At 43.8% G+C, this 17,963-nt stretch overlaps 4 protein-coding genes across 7 annotated transcripts in view; 2 read left to right on the forward strand and 2 right to left on the reverse strand.

Moving 5' to 3' along the window:
- The window catches only part of LOC138626373 (ADP-ribosylation factor 3-like), a 5,277-nt gene extending 4,433 nt beyond the window's left edge, over positions 1-844 (reverse strand). The window contains exon 1 of the mRNA XM_069707974.1: positions 782-844. The gene's annotated coding sequence lies outside the window, so the exon portion shown is untranslated. The remainder of the gene's footprint in view (positions 1-781) is intronic.
- Positions 845-3,236: 2,392 nt separating this feature from the next.
- Positions 3,237-6,962, forward strand: fkbp11 (FKBP prolyl isomerase 11). The gene is made up of 6 exons (XM_069707961.1): positions 3,237-3,626; positions 3,710-3,772; positions 5,852-5,939; positions 6,046-6,079; positions 6,172-6,242; positions 6,714-6,962. Exons 1-6 carry the CDS (start codon positions 3,501-3,503, stop codon positions 6,920-6,922), a joined length of 591 nt encoding a protein of 196 aa, XP_069564062.1. The 5' UTR covers positions 3,237-3,500; the 3' UTR covers positions 6,923-6,962.
- Positions 6,963-7,926: 964 nt separating this feature from the next.
- LOC138626382 (small ribosomal subunit protein eS26) lies at positions 7,927-9,833 on the forward strand. Its single transcript, XM_069707985.1, has 4 exons — positions 7,927-7,985; positions 8,744-8,921; positions 9,059-9,189; positions 9,737-9,833. The coding sequence occupies exons 1-4, from the start codon at positions 7,983-7,985 to the stop codon at positions 9,770-9,772; spliced, it is 348 nt and encodes a 115-aa protein (XP_069564086.1). The 5' UTR covers positions 7,927-7,982; the 3' UTR covers positions 9,773-9,833.
- Positions 9,834-12,418: 2,585 nt separating this feature from the next.
- Positions 12,419-17,240, reverse strand: LOC138626391 (zinc finger protein Eos-like). 4 transcript variants are annotated; one of them, XM_069708026.1, is made up of 8 exons: positions 17,154-17,240; positions 16,271-16,328; positions 16,068-16,172; positions 15,614-15,868; positions 15,064-15,231; positions 14,815-14,964; positions 14,440-14,571; positions 12,419-14,123 (listed from the first exon to the last, which is right to left on the reverse strand). In XM_069708026.1, exons 2-8 carry the CDS (start codon positions 16,308-16,310, stop codon positions 13,258-13,260), a joined length of 1,716 nt encoding a protein of 571 aa, XP_069564127.1. In that variant the 5' UTR covers positions 16,311-16,328; positions 17,154-17,240; the 3' UTR covers positions 12,419-13,257. The 4 variants fall into 4 exon arrangements, with proteins under 4 accessions (XP_069564127.1, XP_069564098.1, XP_069564117.1 ...); XM_069707997.1 differs by having other exon boundaries at positions 15,064-15,234; positions 15,560-15,868; XM_069708016.1 differs by lacking the exon at positions 16,271-16,328 and having other exon boundaries at positions 17,154-17,234.
- Between the last annotated feature and the right edge of the window lie 723 nt (positions 17,241-17,963).

Consider the following 17,963-nt stretch of genomic DNA (forward strand, 5'->3'; position numbering starts at 1 on the left):
GGTTGTGTTCTTTTCTTGCAGCCTGAACCAGATGTTCTTCTGAATGTCTAAAACACACTGAAGCACGCAGCGTGAACTGACACGTGACATCACACTCTGAATTATCACGTGTTTTATTCTCACTGTGGAGCATATCTGTTCTTAGAAATATATAAATATATATAAATATATTTCTAGATGAAATCCTCCTGTGACAGCAGCTCAAGGGACGTAGTAGAAAACAGAAATAAATAGACATGCGTGCAGCTGTCCATGGTGCTGAACACGTTTCACCCACAGGAGGACAGCTGTGTGGGAGGCGAGCCGAGCCGAGCCGAGCCGAGCCGGGTCGAACCGAACCGAACCGAACCGAACCGAACCGAACCGTTCAGGTTCACGGGTGATCAGGTTAGCCCGGGATGCTACGTTACGTAACTAACGGTGCGCAGCCTTCATCATCATCATCATCATCAGCTCATCGGACTCCTCTTCGGGTCGTTTTCGACCCGCGCGCTTCATTTCAACACCGACTTCCTCTTTTCCGGATCCATAATAAACTCATTTATTGGTCTCAATCAGTTTTAATCGATTAGACGTGACGGCAGCAAGCCCCCCCCCCCCCCCCCCACCCCATTCATCCGTCCGCGCATCACCTCAGCGGACGTCCTGCTACCAGCGAGCCGCCCGCCGGCGCTGCACCACCCCGAGGGGAGCCGCGCGAGCCCCCGCTGCTTTCTAACCACCTGCCGGGACCCGCGTGAAATGTCCCGTGTCGGTTGTGGAGCCCCGTACCTCCACTCACCTTAGCCGAGCAGTCCTCTACGAGACGTCTCACGATATTTTCAGGGAGGCTGCGCAACAGGAAACGAGATCTCGCGAGAGCAGAGCCGAAACGTTGCTGACGGACCTTCAGAGGGGACGTTTGGACAGGTAGAAGTAGAGGTGACCTTTTTTGGACCACCGACACCTCTGTCCTGACCTTGACCTAGAAAATACACCATAATTATATCCAAACAATGTTCAGTAAAATAACATCCATTAGTGATTTATGATTTAATTAAATTTGTCTTCCTATGTAGGATTCCTCAAATATTAATCAATTGTATAATAATAAAGAGCCAGCATTAAATAACCTTACGACAGAGAAATGCAGAGTTAATAACAATATTTATTACATCAAGAACAATACATATTACAGATAATATAAGGAGCCTATTCCTTTTTTTGAAGTACTTGTATGTTAATTAGCATAAAGTTCTGCAGCTATGTGTTAACGTGAACGAGCTGAAAGAACTTTAGAAGTTAATCGAACTGTTGACGTCCTGTTTCATAAAGTTCCTGTTGTACGTGTGAAGTTTTTTGAAAACGGGGACACAGACTGTTTTCCAGCTTTGAGTAACACTTGTGCAATATTTCTCCTCACAGATGGAGACCGAAGTAACGAATCCACTGCACAACACAGCACATGATGATGATGATAAAATGTAATTATGAAATATTGCATTAATGGTAAAGAGATTTATGATGCTGATAAGTGTCTTTAGGACAGAAAATGTTTTAGCCTGTGAATTTAAAAATGTGTTTTTTTGAGGACAAATAGATTTTTAAAAAGTGTTGTTGCTCATTTAGTTCTGTGATCTGACAAAAGAAGCAGGATTTATCTCCAGTCTGCTCATGGATGAGTCATCAGTTTCTATTTCAGTGCAGCACTGTGGCCTACTTCATCATCTCCCCCCATTTAAATCAGGGAGTCTAAACTTCCTGTAAATTCATCCCTCCTGCTGTTTTGAACATTTGCTTTGATAAATCGTGAGGACCAGTGGACGAAGGTTTCACAGATCATTTAGAGACGGTGGGTTTCATTCATAGAGGAGAACAACACTGTGATGTTTTTTATTTTTAAATGTACTCAGGAAGTGACTCATTCATAAAGCTGGTGTTCGATCTGGCATTTCCTTTCTCTCTCTCTCTCTCTCTCTCTCTCTCTGCTAAATGTCACAAAGTTTCACCCAATTCAAGATCACATTTTCACCTCCTGTTGACATCAATTCTTTGTCTGTCTTTTTTTTAAAGCATTAAACTGTTGGTAAATTTGAGGGGAAGTTTGTCCTCGATTGTTGATGGACTGTAACGTGTCCTAGAAACATCTACTCTAAACTTGTTGTAAACTGGGATTTTATTACTTTCATGTGCTAAATAAAAACAATAATAACAATAGATTACATTTTTTCAATTAAAAAAATCACATCTTGAGGTGACCTGACCTCTGTAGCTCAACACAGTGTTCTCCAGTCGAGTGTTTACGATTCAAACTTGTGACCAAGAGAGAATAAAGACTCAGAATGAACCGGAAACTTCTAAAGTTTTAATACCATAGAGAAAATAAAACTTCTCCACTTCACTGGGTGACAGCAACTGAGTTACAAAAGAGGCCTAAATATAGGACATAATAGTAATAATTGAAATAAATTGTAGGTTTAATTCACAATTCAAATCAACTATGAATTAACCGAAGAAGAGAAATAATGCGCGGGCTGGTGGAGAGTTATATGTAGTACATAAAAAAAAGCCAATAAAAATAGAAACTACAACATAGAAATGTAGAGTCCACTACAAACAAACAAACTGAAAATAAACCGAACTATTCTGCTGCAGCAAAGGTGACAAATAAATCAGGCCTGCAGGCAAGAACGCAGCAATTTGGTCTTCCTGTTCGTCCAACTACGGCCTGATAGAAACAATTCAGTGTTAAAGATAAAAACAACAAGCATAGGGGGAAAAACAACGGCTGAAAATATCTCTGGTAGAACATTCACAAACAAAAGGACACTTTTACAAACTAAATATCAAGTGGAGATAAATAAAATAATGTTGGAGACATGCAGGTACCTGGAGACAAAAACAAACAAACAAACATGAAAAGTTATATTCATTAAAAAAAAAAGATTGCTTGACACGTCCTTAATTTGATATTAAATTCTAAAACAAAAGGGCGTCTACTAAAGATTCAGCACATTTGATCATATTTTCACATTTTATTTTGTTGTTTTGTTATTTGTGCTTCTGACCAAACACTTGAAGACAAAACCTCACACAGCAGACTAAATGTTTCATCATGTTTAAATCAGACCAAATATTTGTGAGAAGGATGACTGGAGGAGGGCGGGGCTTAACAAACTGACAGCGAGTCAGTGACGGACAAGCAGCGACGTGGCGTCTCTGCAGCGGAGGCCGCGCAGCAGCGCCCCCCAGCGGCTCCACAGAGCGACGCTTCCGCCACAGCAGCCTGATGGGATGCTGTGGGAATGTTTGAGGCGGGCTCTTCGGGGAGACCCAGGTGCTGGGACAACGTCCGCGGACTGCCGGTCCTTATCGCTTCAGTATTACAACACCTCAGCGTTACCTGCTGCCAGTGAGCCATCTTGGACTCGGACGCCGACGGGCCGACGCTGCAGCTCCGCTTCTCTCTCCTCCTCTGTCCGCTGCTGAGTGCACGAGAAGCCGACACGGAATTTGCTTGGATGGCAGCTCTTCCCCACAAGTTCACAATGAAGTCACGCGTTGCTCTGCTCGTGCTCGCAGCTCTCACCTGTGGACTCGCACGAGGAGACGAAGACGCGGTGGAGGAGCTGCAGGTGGAGAGTCTGGTGAGTGGGACGCTCGTTTTTACACCTCGTACCGACCTCTGAATACCTGCTCCGGTGTTAACGGACAACTCTTCTGATCCAAGGTGCAGCCAGAAACTTGCTCCGCGCGCTCCGCGATGGGAGACACGCTGCAGATCCACTACACGGTGAGTCACACGGACATCCGGGTCTCCTCGGTCAGCTGAGAAAAAACGACCCGGTCCAGTTTACGGTCTCTCAAAGACTCGTGGGGACACCCGGGCCAGCTGATGACGAAGCCAGCTGTTGTCTATGTGGCACCGTGCGCACGAGCCATGTGGAGCCCGCGGGGTGTCATCCTCACGCGCAGGCTGGACGTGAACCCTAAAACCTAAAAGAAGCGCTGCGGGCTGCGACTGAAGGCCTCCTGATGGCTTCAGGGTGTCCGTTGGAAATGGGGTTGTTCGTGGTGTGTGAGACCGACGGGGCGGTGCAACACGTCAGCAATAACAGCTCTGACACACACACACACACACACACACACACACACACACACACACACACACACACACTCACACACTCACATATGCTGATCAACATGGAAACTCTAACTTTATTATAATGTAATGACATGTCAGATATTTCCTCTGAAACATCACTTCTGCTGCTTCTATTGTTAAAAAGTAGTGAAAGAATATCAGCCAATATTCTTTATATACATAATGTACATGCAATATATGATAACACGATTATTGCAATGGTCCTTTTAATATGATTTTTACAACGATATGAAATGGAGGCAGGAGATTTTACAGTTAAAAAACAATTTTCGTCTCCAAAATGACTTTATTACACTGAAACTGTAAACTTCACAGGAAACTTCATAATTATAAATAGTTACAAGTCCAATTTAAAACTTTCACAAAGCGTCTTTTTCTGCTCTATATTTCTGTTAAAACCAGTTTTCATGTCGGACAACGTACACTGATGACTGTGACGGGCCGATATCAGCTGACTCAGCTTCCAGTGTGCTCCTCTAAAGGGGACACACGTCATTTCCACAATTATAGCAGCAGATCGTCGATTCTTCCTGAAAAATAACAATCTCTCAAGCCAAAAGTTCAAACTGACTGCTGTAGCTTTTTAAACATCCAACACTTTATATTTTTGAATGATAAAAACTGTGTTTATGTTCTGTTTCATAAAAAAAGAGACATCGAGATCCAGTTTTTCCTTCCTAGATATGAAATACGTTGGTAACTTGAGGCGGGTTAAACATCTTTTTTACTCTTTTAGGTGGTTCAAAATATGTTTAAAGCAGAAGTTAGTGTTGTTAACTGGCCTTCTGCATCTGTCAATCATCGCTGGGTTTATTACACACTTTGACTTGGTTATAATTATAACAAATGAGGCACAAACAAGGTCTCAGACTCTTCATGCAGTAGAGACAGAGGAACATAATACTAATGTGTGCCATAAGAATTATTTGTGATTTTTGATTGGCAAAGTTAGACATGTCACAATTATTACATAATAAGAATAATTTTCATCAATGTCCATTAAAAACAGCCTGATGAAACTAACATCATATTTCCATTAATATCTTCACGTCATTCTGAGGTTTAACTGGCGCTCTTCAATGACGTCATCTCATCTCGCCTTCTCACTTCTTCTAACAACTACTGGACTCGACCTTTGCCAGGTTTCTTTCTCCTAACGAGGTGCGAACTAAAAGTCCGTTGTTCTAATCAATTAATCAATAATTAACCCTCAAGGATTCAGATAAAGCAAACGATGCAGGCGAAGCAAATGAAACAGAAAAATTCTGCAGCAGAACGGTCGTGTGCCGTCAGCAAATTCATCAACATCCTGACGGTGTATATTATCATCTGCTGTATGTTTATAATATCCAACATAAAGACAGTTCATGTTTACTTTATTTATACCAAGTCCTCACTTTTACTTTCTAACTTCAGGAGGGAATTGTTAAGGATTTGTTCAAAAACACCTTTAAAGTGCATAAAATCTGTAGAAAGCTGCTTTAAGACATCATTTAATAACTATGAGTGAATGTTTTTAAGGTATCGGAAGGATATTTTTACAAATCATAGTTTTTTTTTTCATGTATCTTTAAAGTGAAAGTCTGTAAAATATTCACCGTGCGCACAAACAGCCACATCTGATAAATGTAAACGAATGAAGCTGTGAAATGTCCGCGTGTTCTCTGTTCTTGGTTCCCGCTGCTCGTGGGATGTTTCTCCGTTCAGGGTAAACTGATGGACGGGAAGGTGATCGACTCGTCTCTCTCTCGGGATCCTCTGGTCGTGGAGCTGGGGAAGAGGACCGTCATCCCCGGTGAGTTCAGAAAGTACAAAATCCTTTTGTTGCTCAATAAATGACGCCGTGATGAGCCGGACTGTCGTGTTCCCGGGAATGTGCTGACCTGTTTGGTTTTCATCAGGTCTGGAACAAAGCTTGGTGGGTGTCTGTGAAGGGTGAGTGAGAAGTAAAGAATCACTTCAAGAGAACATTTAAAAAAAAAAGTCTCCTCAGAAAATGACTTTTTTTTTTTTTTTTCTTCATTCAGCCAGAAAATCAAAGCCACTATCCCTCCTCACCTGGCCTACGGGAAGAAAGGTTATCCTCCTACGATTCCAGGTACCGAACACTTGATTGATTGTAATAAAATCAGTATCACAGTGTTAATGAGAATGTTTTTTTTAAATCCATGTGTTTATTATAATGGAGAATATTTCATGTCTTTGTTCTTACTTTCTACTGAAAACACTTTGAGATGCATTTTGTGTATGAAAGGTGCTGTAAATAAAAAGTTTCATTATTATTATTAATATTAACAAATGTAGATTGGAAACAAGCGGTGACTGACTGTATTAAAATTTAGCGATGATATTCAGGAACCAGATTTAGACTCAACTAAACACCCACTTAGTATTTAGTATTTGGACTTTATGAATGATTTGTCAATGAAGAACCACAATTTTCACCCCCTTCATCAAAACACAAGAACTTAAAGCCATAAAGATAGTCACACATGCATTGTGTAAACATGCACATGGCTTTGCTTTCGCACACTGCAACTGTGTTTTTAACGTGACCCGGATGTCGTAGGTGATGCCGCTCTGGAGTTCGAGGTGGAGGTGATCTCGCTCTCGCAGCAGACCCAGTGGCAGAAGATGGTGAACGACGTGTTCCCGCTGGTGTGTTTGGCCCTGGTGCCCACTCTGCTCGGCCTGGTGGGACTTTACCTGTACAACAAGGCCAACACCGAGAAGCCCGGCAAGAAGAAGGCCAAGGACAAGAAGAGCAAGAAGAAATAAGGAGATACAGAATTATTTAAATAAAAAATTTTAAATTGAAGGTTTTCTTTGCGTTTGTTTGCTGCTGTGCTTTTACAGCCGTATTGTGAAATTATAAAAGGTTCGGAGTTAAACACTGTACCATGAAAAGCCTGATTAAAAGTGACATGTTCACTGTAAGTCCTGGATCAGAGTTAGTGGGCGGTCGTTGGCTGAGTTCAGTCTTTGGGGAAATTTCTGATTAATGAGCTTGAAGAAGTTGCAGCTTGAGTGTTTTTTTTGGTCAGTAAGCAGGAAAAACAGCTGCTGCCGAACTTTATGACTACATTCACAGCTGATATTAACATGTGATCCGTCTGTATTATAATGGGTAAGAGAAAACATGTTAAAGGCGTGTGGTGATTGGCTCAGACGGGCTTTAATCAACTCATATTGTGATCAGATCTCAACCTGGTGTAAACACATCAGTCCCACAAGTTCAAAGGTCATGTAACCATCTGATTCAGCTGTCAATGTATGTCAACAACATTATTAATATTTTACAAATCATTCATTGATCATCCATTCACGTTAAGTTGAAAAGAATATGACAAATAAAAAATGGTACAATTAATTAGATTTATTACATTTCATTGAACATTTCAGTCACAAATTGATTACAAACAAAACCTCGCGTAGATTCAACGAGAGATTTAAGAAATATAAGACTGAGCCGAAGTCAACTGTTTGTTTGATTACACAGCGAGGCCGTCAGAACTACTTTTCTTCTTCGGATTAACACAGTAACTGAGCTCCTCACTGCGGTGACGCGAGGCCATATCACGGGCACACTGAAATCCCTCCGCGAGTAAAAAAATAAAAAAATAAATCATTGTTGTTATTTTCCAGAACAAAGTCCTATAAATATTTTCTCGTATGAACTGTGTGCTTAAAAAGTATTTTAAAAAAACCCAATAAAAATAAAATAAAACCTTAACGCAGGTTTTTTTTGTTCCGCGGAGGGATTTCAGAGGGCGGAGCGGTTCGCTCTACTTCCCGCGGTTCAACCTCTTCCGGTCCTCTTTCCAGCTTCCCGTGCAACATGGTGAGTGTGATCCACCGGCGGCCGTGTGGCAAAACCGGAATAAAATGACGTTTTATTCGAGTAGTGGTACAAAATTAGCCCTTTTTAGGCATTATAAACACATAGTTAAATCATAGTGAAGCATCGACGTCAAATATCAGTCAGAAAGATGGAAAAAATAGTTCGGGCCTAAATGCTAGCTGTTAGCAGGCTAGCCGTTTTTGTGCATGTGTTCCGTGAGCTAGCGGAGGAGAGCGGCGCTGCTAACGCGGTGAAACCGGAGACAGATGTGGATATTCACGTTCACATCTGCAGTTGTTTTCCTAAAATGAGAGAAAAGCCTAAAGTTCGACACCTTTGACAATCCGCTGTGAACCGAATCAGACTCGTGATCGACCTTCATTCACAAACACTGAAATTCAAGTAAAGGATGTGATTGTTGACGTCACATTTAACGACACGGTGCACGTGGTTACCTGCTGATCGATAAGAAGCAGAGTGTCCAGATGTTACAGTTGTGAAAGTAAAGTCATATTATTCCTTCAGTAAATTGTAAAATAACTTCATTTGTCTGCAACACTGAAGTTGTTGGTTCGTGTAAATAACTTTTGTGATGTTGGAAACTTTAATACTAGTTTCTATATTACCCTTAAATAAACATCTTACTGGTATCCAAACACCAGAAGTAGTTTTACAGGGGGGGGGGGGGGGGTTCATCATTGTGTTTTAAATATTCGGTACAATAGTTGTTGCTTCTAACTGCGTCTCCTATTTTTCAGACCAAGAAGAGGAGGAATAACGGTCGTGCCAAGAAGGGCCGCGGGCACGTGCAGCCCATCCGCTGCACCAACTGCGCCCGCTGCGTCCCGAAGGACAAGGCCATCAAGAAGTTCGTCATCAGGAACATCGTGGAGGCGGCAGCCGTGAGAGACATCTCGGAGGCCAGCGTGTTCGACTGTGAGTTTTAAAACGTTTTATGTCGTCGTAATCTGTCTTTGCGTTACGCTCCCGGCGGCTCATCCTCTCCTCCCTCCTCTCCTCCCTCCTCTCCTCCCTCCTCTCCTCCCTCCTCCATCCTCTCCTCCATCCTGCAGCGTACGTTCTGCCGAAGCTGTACGTGAAGCTGCACTACTGTGTCAGCTGCGCCATCCACAGTAAGGTGGTGAGGAACCGCTCCTGTGAGGCCCGGAAAGACCGAACCCCACCACCCAGATTCAGGCCCACTGTGAGTAGCATCCACAACACACACACACACACACACACACTTTACCTGTGGTTTGGGCTGGTGAGCATTTAAAAACATTAAATACCATTACTGATACCTGAACTGTACTTTTTTTGATAGCAGTTTTATAGAATTGCACCGCATAGCAAATATTTCATGCAGTTGTGTAACCCTGGTTATTTTTTTCTGTAGCTACAATTTGCAAATGTCCCCTGAAGGCCTCACGTGCAGGTTTATTGGTAGAAGTTAGTGAGGCGGCTGCTCACAGAGAAGCTTCCAGTTACTGCAGCGAACAACACGAGGCCAAAAATAAATGTGAAAAAACTGAAATAAGGCTCCTAATGTGAGATTTACTCTTTTGTAAATGTGAAAGCAAAAGTCAGGTGTTCAAAGACCAACTTATGTTGATGTAACTTGAGGATCAAACTATGATGCATTATGAAAAAGGAACAAGTTAAACATTTAAACCAAATCCAGTCCTGATAAAAACCAACAACCATCTGCAGCAGGACGCGCGTACTGATGTGAAACTGTTTCTCTCTTCCAGACTGGAGCACCAAGACCTCCTCAAAAGCCCATGTAGAGCAGAACCTGAAGATGCTGTACGCCTGAACAATAAAAGGGGAAAAAGTCTTTACAAAAAAGCCGCGTGAAGCTCATTCATTGATTGCGTGCCGTGTGGTCGTAGGAAAGACGAGCTGGTCAAGTATTTTATTTGGAATAGACTTTTCTTACAGTACAAAACTTTTACAGCAGTTTTAAGATCAAATTACGCAAATGCATAATTACATATGATACATTTTGAAAAGGCTCTGCAGTTATTTAAAGCAATATCAGACCATTGTAGAGGAGAAATTAAAGATGGACGACTGAAGGGAACAAATAGTGCAACAGGGGAAACCTTAAAACACAAAATACCACAAAGCTAGAGGTTTTTTTATTTAAAGTCCTTAAGACTGGAACTGAAAATTGGGGGGGGGTGCAGTGATGGGACCACATGCATGAGGTTAATTAGCACATCACAGTGGATCAATATGGTGAATTTGCTTCCTTCTATAATGCAACTACGGTTGCAAATACTCGTGAGGTAAAGGAAAAAATCTGGTTTTATTTGGCTCGTAGTAGTCTGCATTATTTTATTAATTTCAATGTATTTATGGTAAAAATAAAGCCAGTTCAGGCCAGGGTCGCTGATTAATGGTGGTTTTTAGGTAAAGTTATCAAATCTGGACAAAATAACAAGACTTTATAATGTGCACCACCAGAGCAGTAAGTTTAGTTTCACACTGAGGGAATAAATGCATAAAAGGCACGACAGCAAAGTCTACTGCACACAAACCACACAGGGGGGGAGGGGGGGGGATCATTGGTCAAAGCCTTCACTTTGAAATTTGCAATGACGACTTTGGTGTCACGTTTTAAAATCAGACTGCAGGAAACGACATTTTAAAATCAACTTCTTTCCCAATGTGTTCAGTCTGTTCACATATTAAGGCAAGATCATTTGATTATTAAAGTAACTTTTAGATGAAATAAAACCCAATCCCCACATTTAGGCTTCTGTTCCCAGAGTGCATTGTGGGTACAGGCGACAGCGATGTGCACTAAAAGCCAACTTCCTGTCAAGAAACGTCGCTCCACTTGAGAACAATTCTTCCTCAGATAAAGTGAGAAAAACATGAACATCATTTAAATCGAAAGGTCTCCTGCAAAACTAAGAACATCTGAGCGTCTACAAGGCTTTAATGACAGCAATGAGAAGAAATCAAATGTTTACCTCGCAGCTTCCTCCCTAATTTATATACAAATATATTAATTCACTTGTATTTTTTCATTTTGCCACCGTGACAGCAGGAAGTGGTGGTGCTGTGGCTCCGCCGTGGGGACATGATTTGGTGTCGCACTGAACCACGCTCATCTAAAAATAAAACCCAGCACTGCTTTTTTTTTTCTTCTTTTTATAACTTGTGTCCATGAAAACAATATTTCTGACCTCCTGCGTATCTAGACAACTATTTAAAAGGTGAGAATCAATGAGTTCAGTATATGACAAACCCAAGAAACCGTTCACGACACCAACGCCACCCAAAATATTCATTTCATCTCAGATGGTTGAGTGGTTTCAGACTGCAGAGTTTTAAAAGTGATGCTTGCTGGAGCTGAAAAAATAAATAAAGAAGTCAAATTAATCTGAATTACACCCAAATGAATGGGCTCAGGTCAGCTGATTTTGCCTTCTTTGACTCTGTAGTAACAAATCTTTCAGTCAGTTTGCCTTAAACTTCTTTCTTGCTCCTAAAATGGAGTAAATGGGAAGAAATCTCAAACACAAATTACAAATATAAATTTTTGTTCAGAGTTTTGTGATTTACACATTTAACTGGACATTAAACTTATTGTGCTTCAAATATGAACAGAGACTCTGACAGCTGCTTCAACAGAAACAAACAGAATCAGGAGCTGACGGTGTCGTTTCAACTGACTAGTTCTGCATAAACGACCACAGTAGGATCATTTATTATTTATAGATAACGATCGACAAAATTGATACGAAAAACTCCCATTTCATTTGACTGGAAGCGACCGGTGAGTCTGCAAATAAAACATCTTTTTTGGATCGAGCCTGTGAGGACGGTGCTGAACTGCCACTCCACTGAACTCGATTCAAAATGTCACTTTGAGCTTTAAGCGTACGAGTCGTCTCTTTGCTGACTGCAGCCTCACGTCGGTCCTGTAGAACAAACGGACTTCACAGCGTCTGGAAAACAACTCCACGACTTAAATGGAGCCGTGACGAGCATCACCTGCTCGCGTCCTTCGGTCGGGTCAACGAGGTGAAGAAAGGCACGATAACAAAGACAGAACACCGAGAATGTTTAAATACAGCATAAATAGATCAGTTAGTTCACGCTGGGTGAAGTTATGAAAGGGAAAGTAATAAACACGGTAACCTCCTCCGTAATCTCTAACGATGTGGCAGTGAAGCTCCATCCTCGGGAGAACAACATTTCCACCGGTTCGTCTCACGTGTTTGAGAGAAATGTGCAGGTTCGTTAATGTATTCTACAAAATAGTTTAATATAATCATAATATTCTGGCAGGTATCAGTGCAACGAAAGCAGTCATAGAAAAGAAAAACAAACGATTCACACGTCGGCCCGAGCGGCAGTCACACACGTAAAGGTCTTCGTTTTCCACTTATTCAACTTATTTTAAAAAACAAAACAACAACAACAACAACAACAACAACAACAGAAGGTTTCTCAGCTTCTGTCACACACACACACACACACACACACACACACACACACACACACACACACACACACACACACACACACACACACACACACACACACACACACACACACACACCTCCGTTCCATTCCAGTCAAAAACCAAAGTGCATTTCTAATTCCCGGACAGCCCCTCGAACATTAAAGTCTACCTGACTCGGACCTGGTTTGTGAGTTTGGTCTGCACTTCACTTCGCATTTAAAAAAAAAATAAAAACAGTCTACTGCACAGAATCCACAAGCTGGAAAAAAGTCTGCCGAACGTTAAGGTTTGTTTGGGAATCAGAAGGTGCTTTTAGAACAAGGCATATAAATCTGTACAGAACCTATAAACTACATACTCAGATTTCTTTATGTCATCTATGTTAAAGTGCACGAGAGAGGAAGGTTTCCAGGTTATGGACAAAAGTCAGATTTGTCGACCACAATTTGTGCATCAGATTTAACTCCTGAATTTTGGAGCAAGGCACATCTGCGGAGGAAAAGGTGCGTTGGGCTCTTTGTCTACTTTGGAACACATTTATCGATAAATGCTTTTTTAAATAATATTTTCTTTGAAAGTGCATTGGAAGTAACGAGGACCGTTATTTTGTAATAATGTTTTCATCGACGAGGGGACACGCCGACTGTGACGGTGCCTGTTTTAAATATTCAGTGTCCGTTCGGTGCCGTCGGCGGCCCCTTCGGCTCTCGTGCAGACCAAACCCAGCCAGGTCCTCGTCCCAGTGTGAGGAACGCTGTCGGTCGAGCAGGCGGTCCGCGTCCTTCCTCCTCAGTCGAGGATGTGCTCTCCACGGACGATGTGCGAGGAAAACTCGTAGCGGTCCTGGCTGCGGTGGCCGCAGATGTTACACTCGAAAGGCTGACGGAAACCGTGGCAACCCATGTGGATGGTAAACATGACGTGGTCTAAGAAAAGCACGCGGCAGTGCCTGCAGCGGAAAGAACGCACGGCTCGCCCCTCCGCGTCCACGACCCGGAACGCCTCCCTGGAGGTGGAGGAGGGCGCCGTGGGGGAGCTGGGCGTCGGGGCGAACGCGGGAAGCGGGAGGGCGCCGTGGCCCCCGTCCTCTCGCTCCGCCTCCCGGTCTTTGGCTTGGATGGGGCTGTGTCTGTCCCGACATCTGCGGTGCGCGGCGGGGGGAGGCGCGGGTTTGTGGTTGTGGGAGTGGAGGAGGTGGTGGCCGTTGTTGCTGTGCAGGCTCGGAGTCAGCGCGGTGCTGTTGCACGGCTCGTCCGGCATGCTTTCTGTGTCTGTAGAGTCATGGCAACCGTTGCTAGGTGAGGGGACGTGACTCCGAGCGGCAGGCAGGTCCTCGTGACCCTCCGCCGCCTCCCGTCCCCCGACACCCAGCCCAGCTCCCGTCCCCGTGCAATCCAACCGCGGGCCGAGAGCAGCGTGAGAGGAGCTGTGGATCGGCCTGAGTTCTGACAGACAGGAAGGGTGAGAGGTGGGAAGGTGCAGCGGCCTCAGTGTGTCTGACACCGCTCCTCCTCCATTACCTGCTCCGCCTGCGTATTCTCCTCCCAGACCAGTAAAGTGCGGGACCTCCAGGTCCCCTGCGTGCATGTCCCCGTCTTTATCCATCCCGGTGGTGATTTCATAATCTGCCAGGTTGAGGCGGATGTGCTTCTGCCCTGCGAGACAGAGAGACGCGGGATCATGAGTTTGTGTAGAAGAAGCCACCAGAGCATTTTACTAAAACAAAAGAAGACGAATTGGAAAGTTTATCGAGATAAATGAGCCGGCAGCGCGGCTTCATACCGAGTCCGGTCCCGCATTCATAACCGAGACAGATCAAACCAAATAATTGCTGGCAAGCAAAAATAAAAACTTGAAATAAAGTCCTAAAAGCTGGTGGTGACGCCTTCAGGACAAACAGATCCGTCTTAACGCACACGGTGTCCCACTTTAAGTTTCCTCAAACCGTCCACACTGAGACCAAATGCTCACCTACAAATTTTTGTGGTGTGGATCTCTTGCGTTTGGTGATGCTGTTGGCGAGCCGATCGATAAATGCCATCTTGTCTGAGGAGGGCTGCAGTAGAGAGTCTGGTATAAACTCTAGCTCTCTCATCTCCTCTCCTGCACACAGTACAAACAAACTGTACAACCCACACAGACTTTGGTCCTGAGTTAAAATCTAAACCACCTGTTTGAAATACAAGTGACTGTGAGTGGGGGGGGGGGTCCTGTGCTTTACCTTGTCATAGAGGCACACTACATTTTCTACTTCTACAATCCCTTTTGAAAGGAGATATCAATGTAAAACCAAACATGGAGAAATAGATGACCCTCTGACACCTGCGTGACGGTGATTGGACGTACCTGGATTCTGTGCACCGGTCGGCTGCTGAGACTCCAGACTCTGCAGGTAGCTGTGGCAGCGCTCGCGGTGCTCCTCCAGCGTGCTCTGCTGTTTGTAACTGCGGCCGCAATAACTGCACTTAAACGGCTTCCCTACGGTTGGAGAGGACACTGGAGACAAACGTGGGAAGAAAGCATCATTAATGTCCTCGTACGTCAATGTTAGAAAAAGAAGAAGAAGAAGGCCGATCGTGCTCGAACGTGTCCAACCTGCGTGAGTGCGTAGGTGGCCGGTGAGGGCGTCTCGTCTTCGACAGGCGTAGTTACAGAAGGGACATTTAAAAGGCTTCTCCCCCGAGTGCAGCTTGATGTGGCGGAGCAGGTTCCCCTTTTGTGTGAAGGAGGCGCCGCACTGATTACACTGAAATGGTCGCTCACCTGCTGATAGATCAGACTTGTCAACGCCTTTTCTCTCTCTAAGTGAGTCAAAAACATCTGGCACATTGTCTCATGACACCGAGGCCATTCTGAGAAACTAAGTGCAGCAGCGTGTTCAAAATCAAATCCATTCATCTTGATTGACGGCTAGTTTTAAGACACGTTTACACACAAGTCTCCGCATGATGAGTATTTTTTCTAAATATTTCTAACTCCAGTTCTTTGTATGTCAACAAAAGTTCACGTTGTCCATCAAAATGTGTGCAGACATAAATCAAGCTTTTGTTCCAATTACATGCCAAAATCCAACATACTTTCTGTATCTAACCTCTTTTATATCTTCTCCCAGAAAATAGTGATGTGAACTGAAGTGATCCGTCACCTGTGTGGCTGCGTTTGTGCACCATGAGAACATTCGGCCCGATGCAGATCATCCCACAGATGTCACACTTGAGCTTTCCGTTTGGCAGTCGGACGGCTCCGCGTGGCATCGCGTCGGGACCGGTGAGCTCCCTGTAGCCTGCGACAGCTTCAGATCCCTGCTCCGGCCCTCCTTCCTCCGCCCGCTCCCCTCTCTCGTCTTCGGTGCTGCGTCCCGGGTCCTCGTCGCTGTACAGCTCCACTTTGATGGAGTTGGCTTCAGGAGAGCAAAACAAAAAACAAAACAAGATGAGAAAGACAACAGAGCGAGGACGGATTTACATGTCATCTCAGATTTATATTGTTAAATGGATTAGAGTGTGATTTTAATAGTAAAATGATCATAACATATTTGTCCAACTTTAAAAACGTCACGCTGAGAGTAACTTATGAAGACGCCTCAGTCTGTCACGGACCGGTGAGGGAGCGGCTTGGAGAGTTCTCCTTGCTGTTCGGGGTGCTCGCTGTCGGACCTCCGAGGGCTCCAGAAAACTCTCTTTCCATCGAGGAGTCTCTGCTGCCTGCAACCAAAATGAAAATCCAACAAAATATTTGTATCATTTGAAAAACAAACCGCAGACGGTAAATAAATCTGTGATTAAACAAACCAGAGTTCGACCTGATATGCAGGACCGGCCATTGCAGTCATCAACATCCATTCTGGTTCAAGCTGAATACTGAAATGACACACGAGACGATGACGACAACAACAACAACAACAACAACAACGACAACGACAACAACCAGCATTAGAAGAACAGCAAAACAGAGAAAGTGTTGAAATGTAAAGTTAGATTATATGAGACACTTTGAACTACCGATAGAAAACGATGCACGTCAGCTTGAACTAAAACCAAGTTTAGCTTTAACAACAACATGAAACGCGTTTCAGCTTCCAGCTGATGTGATGAATCACTGAGAAGCTGAAGTTAGCGGCGCGACACAAAACTACACCGACAAAAGTGAAACGTGAAGCTGATCTGACATCCAGTGAAAACGCGTCCAGGTCGGAGGAGCGTCGCTGCCAGTTTACATAACGAGGGAAGTTTGAGGCCTCGTCGGCTCACGTTAGCTCACGTTAGCTCACGTTAGCTCACGTTAGCTCATCGCATGTGATGAAGTTACCGTTGGCCAAGTTAGCTGAAGTCAACACGGTCATCATCCACAGCACGGAGCCGAGGGACGAGCAGGGAGAGCGGGCAGCGGTGAAGGTCCATGACCTGACCGGTAACATGATGGACTTCGTCTCCCGCTCACGTGTCCCTCGACGTCGTGTTTAATGCTAGCATAACAAACCCGACGCTAGCGTTAGCGCCAGTGTTTCCTGAGCGGTTGCTATGGCAGCCACCGCCACCCTCAGATGCTACGGCTAGCCAGCTAGTGGTTAGCATGCTAGCTCACCCGCCTTTGAATCCTGAAAGTTGACTTTTGTTGACGCAACGCAGCGAAAATGTGGACGACTGTTAACGCGCTGCGGCTGTCCGGTGCCTCCGTTTCATTACCTGTCCCTGTCGGGGCCGCTTCACGGAGCTTATTCTCTATTTTCATCTGCCTGTTTATGACGGCAGCATTTCCCGGCAGAGTTTAACCTCCAGCTCCGAACTACTTCCGGGTCAGATCCCAAACGGAGCTGCCTGTCACTCAGGCTACCTGTCACTCAGGCTACCTGTCACTCAGGCTGCCTGTCACTCAGTAAAAACACAGAAACAGGTTTTTATAAATGAATTGTTTTATTGAGACTAATTTACATTCTCACGAGGTATTATTGAGACATAAATAAAATGTCTTTTATTTATCACCCTTTTATTGGCTTCTGTCTCAACGAGTGTCCTCCTGTGTTTCTTGTTTTTAAATTGTGGTTGGGGTTTTATTCCTGTTATAGTAACCTGTGAGCTGTAGTAATGGTTAATAAAGCTTTTATGATAGGTTTTAATGCAGTACATTTACAACAATATTGTTATTATAATAAAGAAGCTGCGTACCTCTTCCATCACTGTCCTGGATCGGATGATGTCGTGATTGAACGTGTCTTTTATTTATTTATTTATTTCTTATTCACCTAACAGGTGTGAAATCTGTTTTTTTCAACTTTATTTAGAACATACAAACAAAAACAGCACAGAACAACAACAGTCTCGCTTCTTTACATGTCAGTCGAGTATCAGCTGCTTCAGAATCACACCTCCTGAAATGCAATATTATATATGCTGTATATATATTTCACAAATGGATGTCAATACCAAACCAAAGAAAAAAACAAAACAGCTAAGGAGTAGAACAAGAGGTTCAATTAAATCATATTCAGACAAAAG

This window comes from Brachyistius frenatus, unplaced genomic scaffold (assembly GCF_029030835.1).
Source record: "Brachyistius frenatus isolate BFR_SWC_R1_liver_20210118 unplaced genomic scaffold, ASM2903083v1 Contig_4, whole genome shotgun sequence".
Lineage (NCBI taxonomy): Eukaryota > Metazoa > Chordata > Actinopteri > Embiotocidae > Brachyistius > Brachyistius frenatus.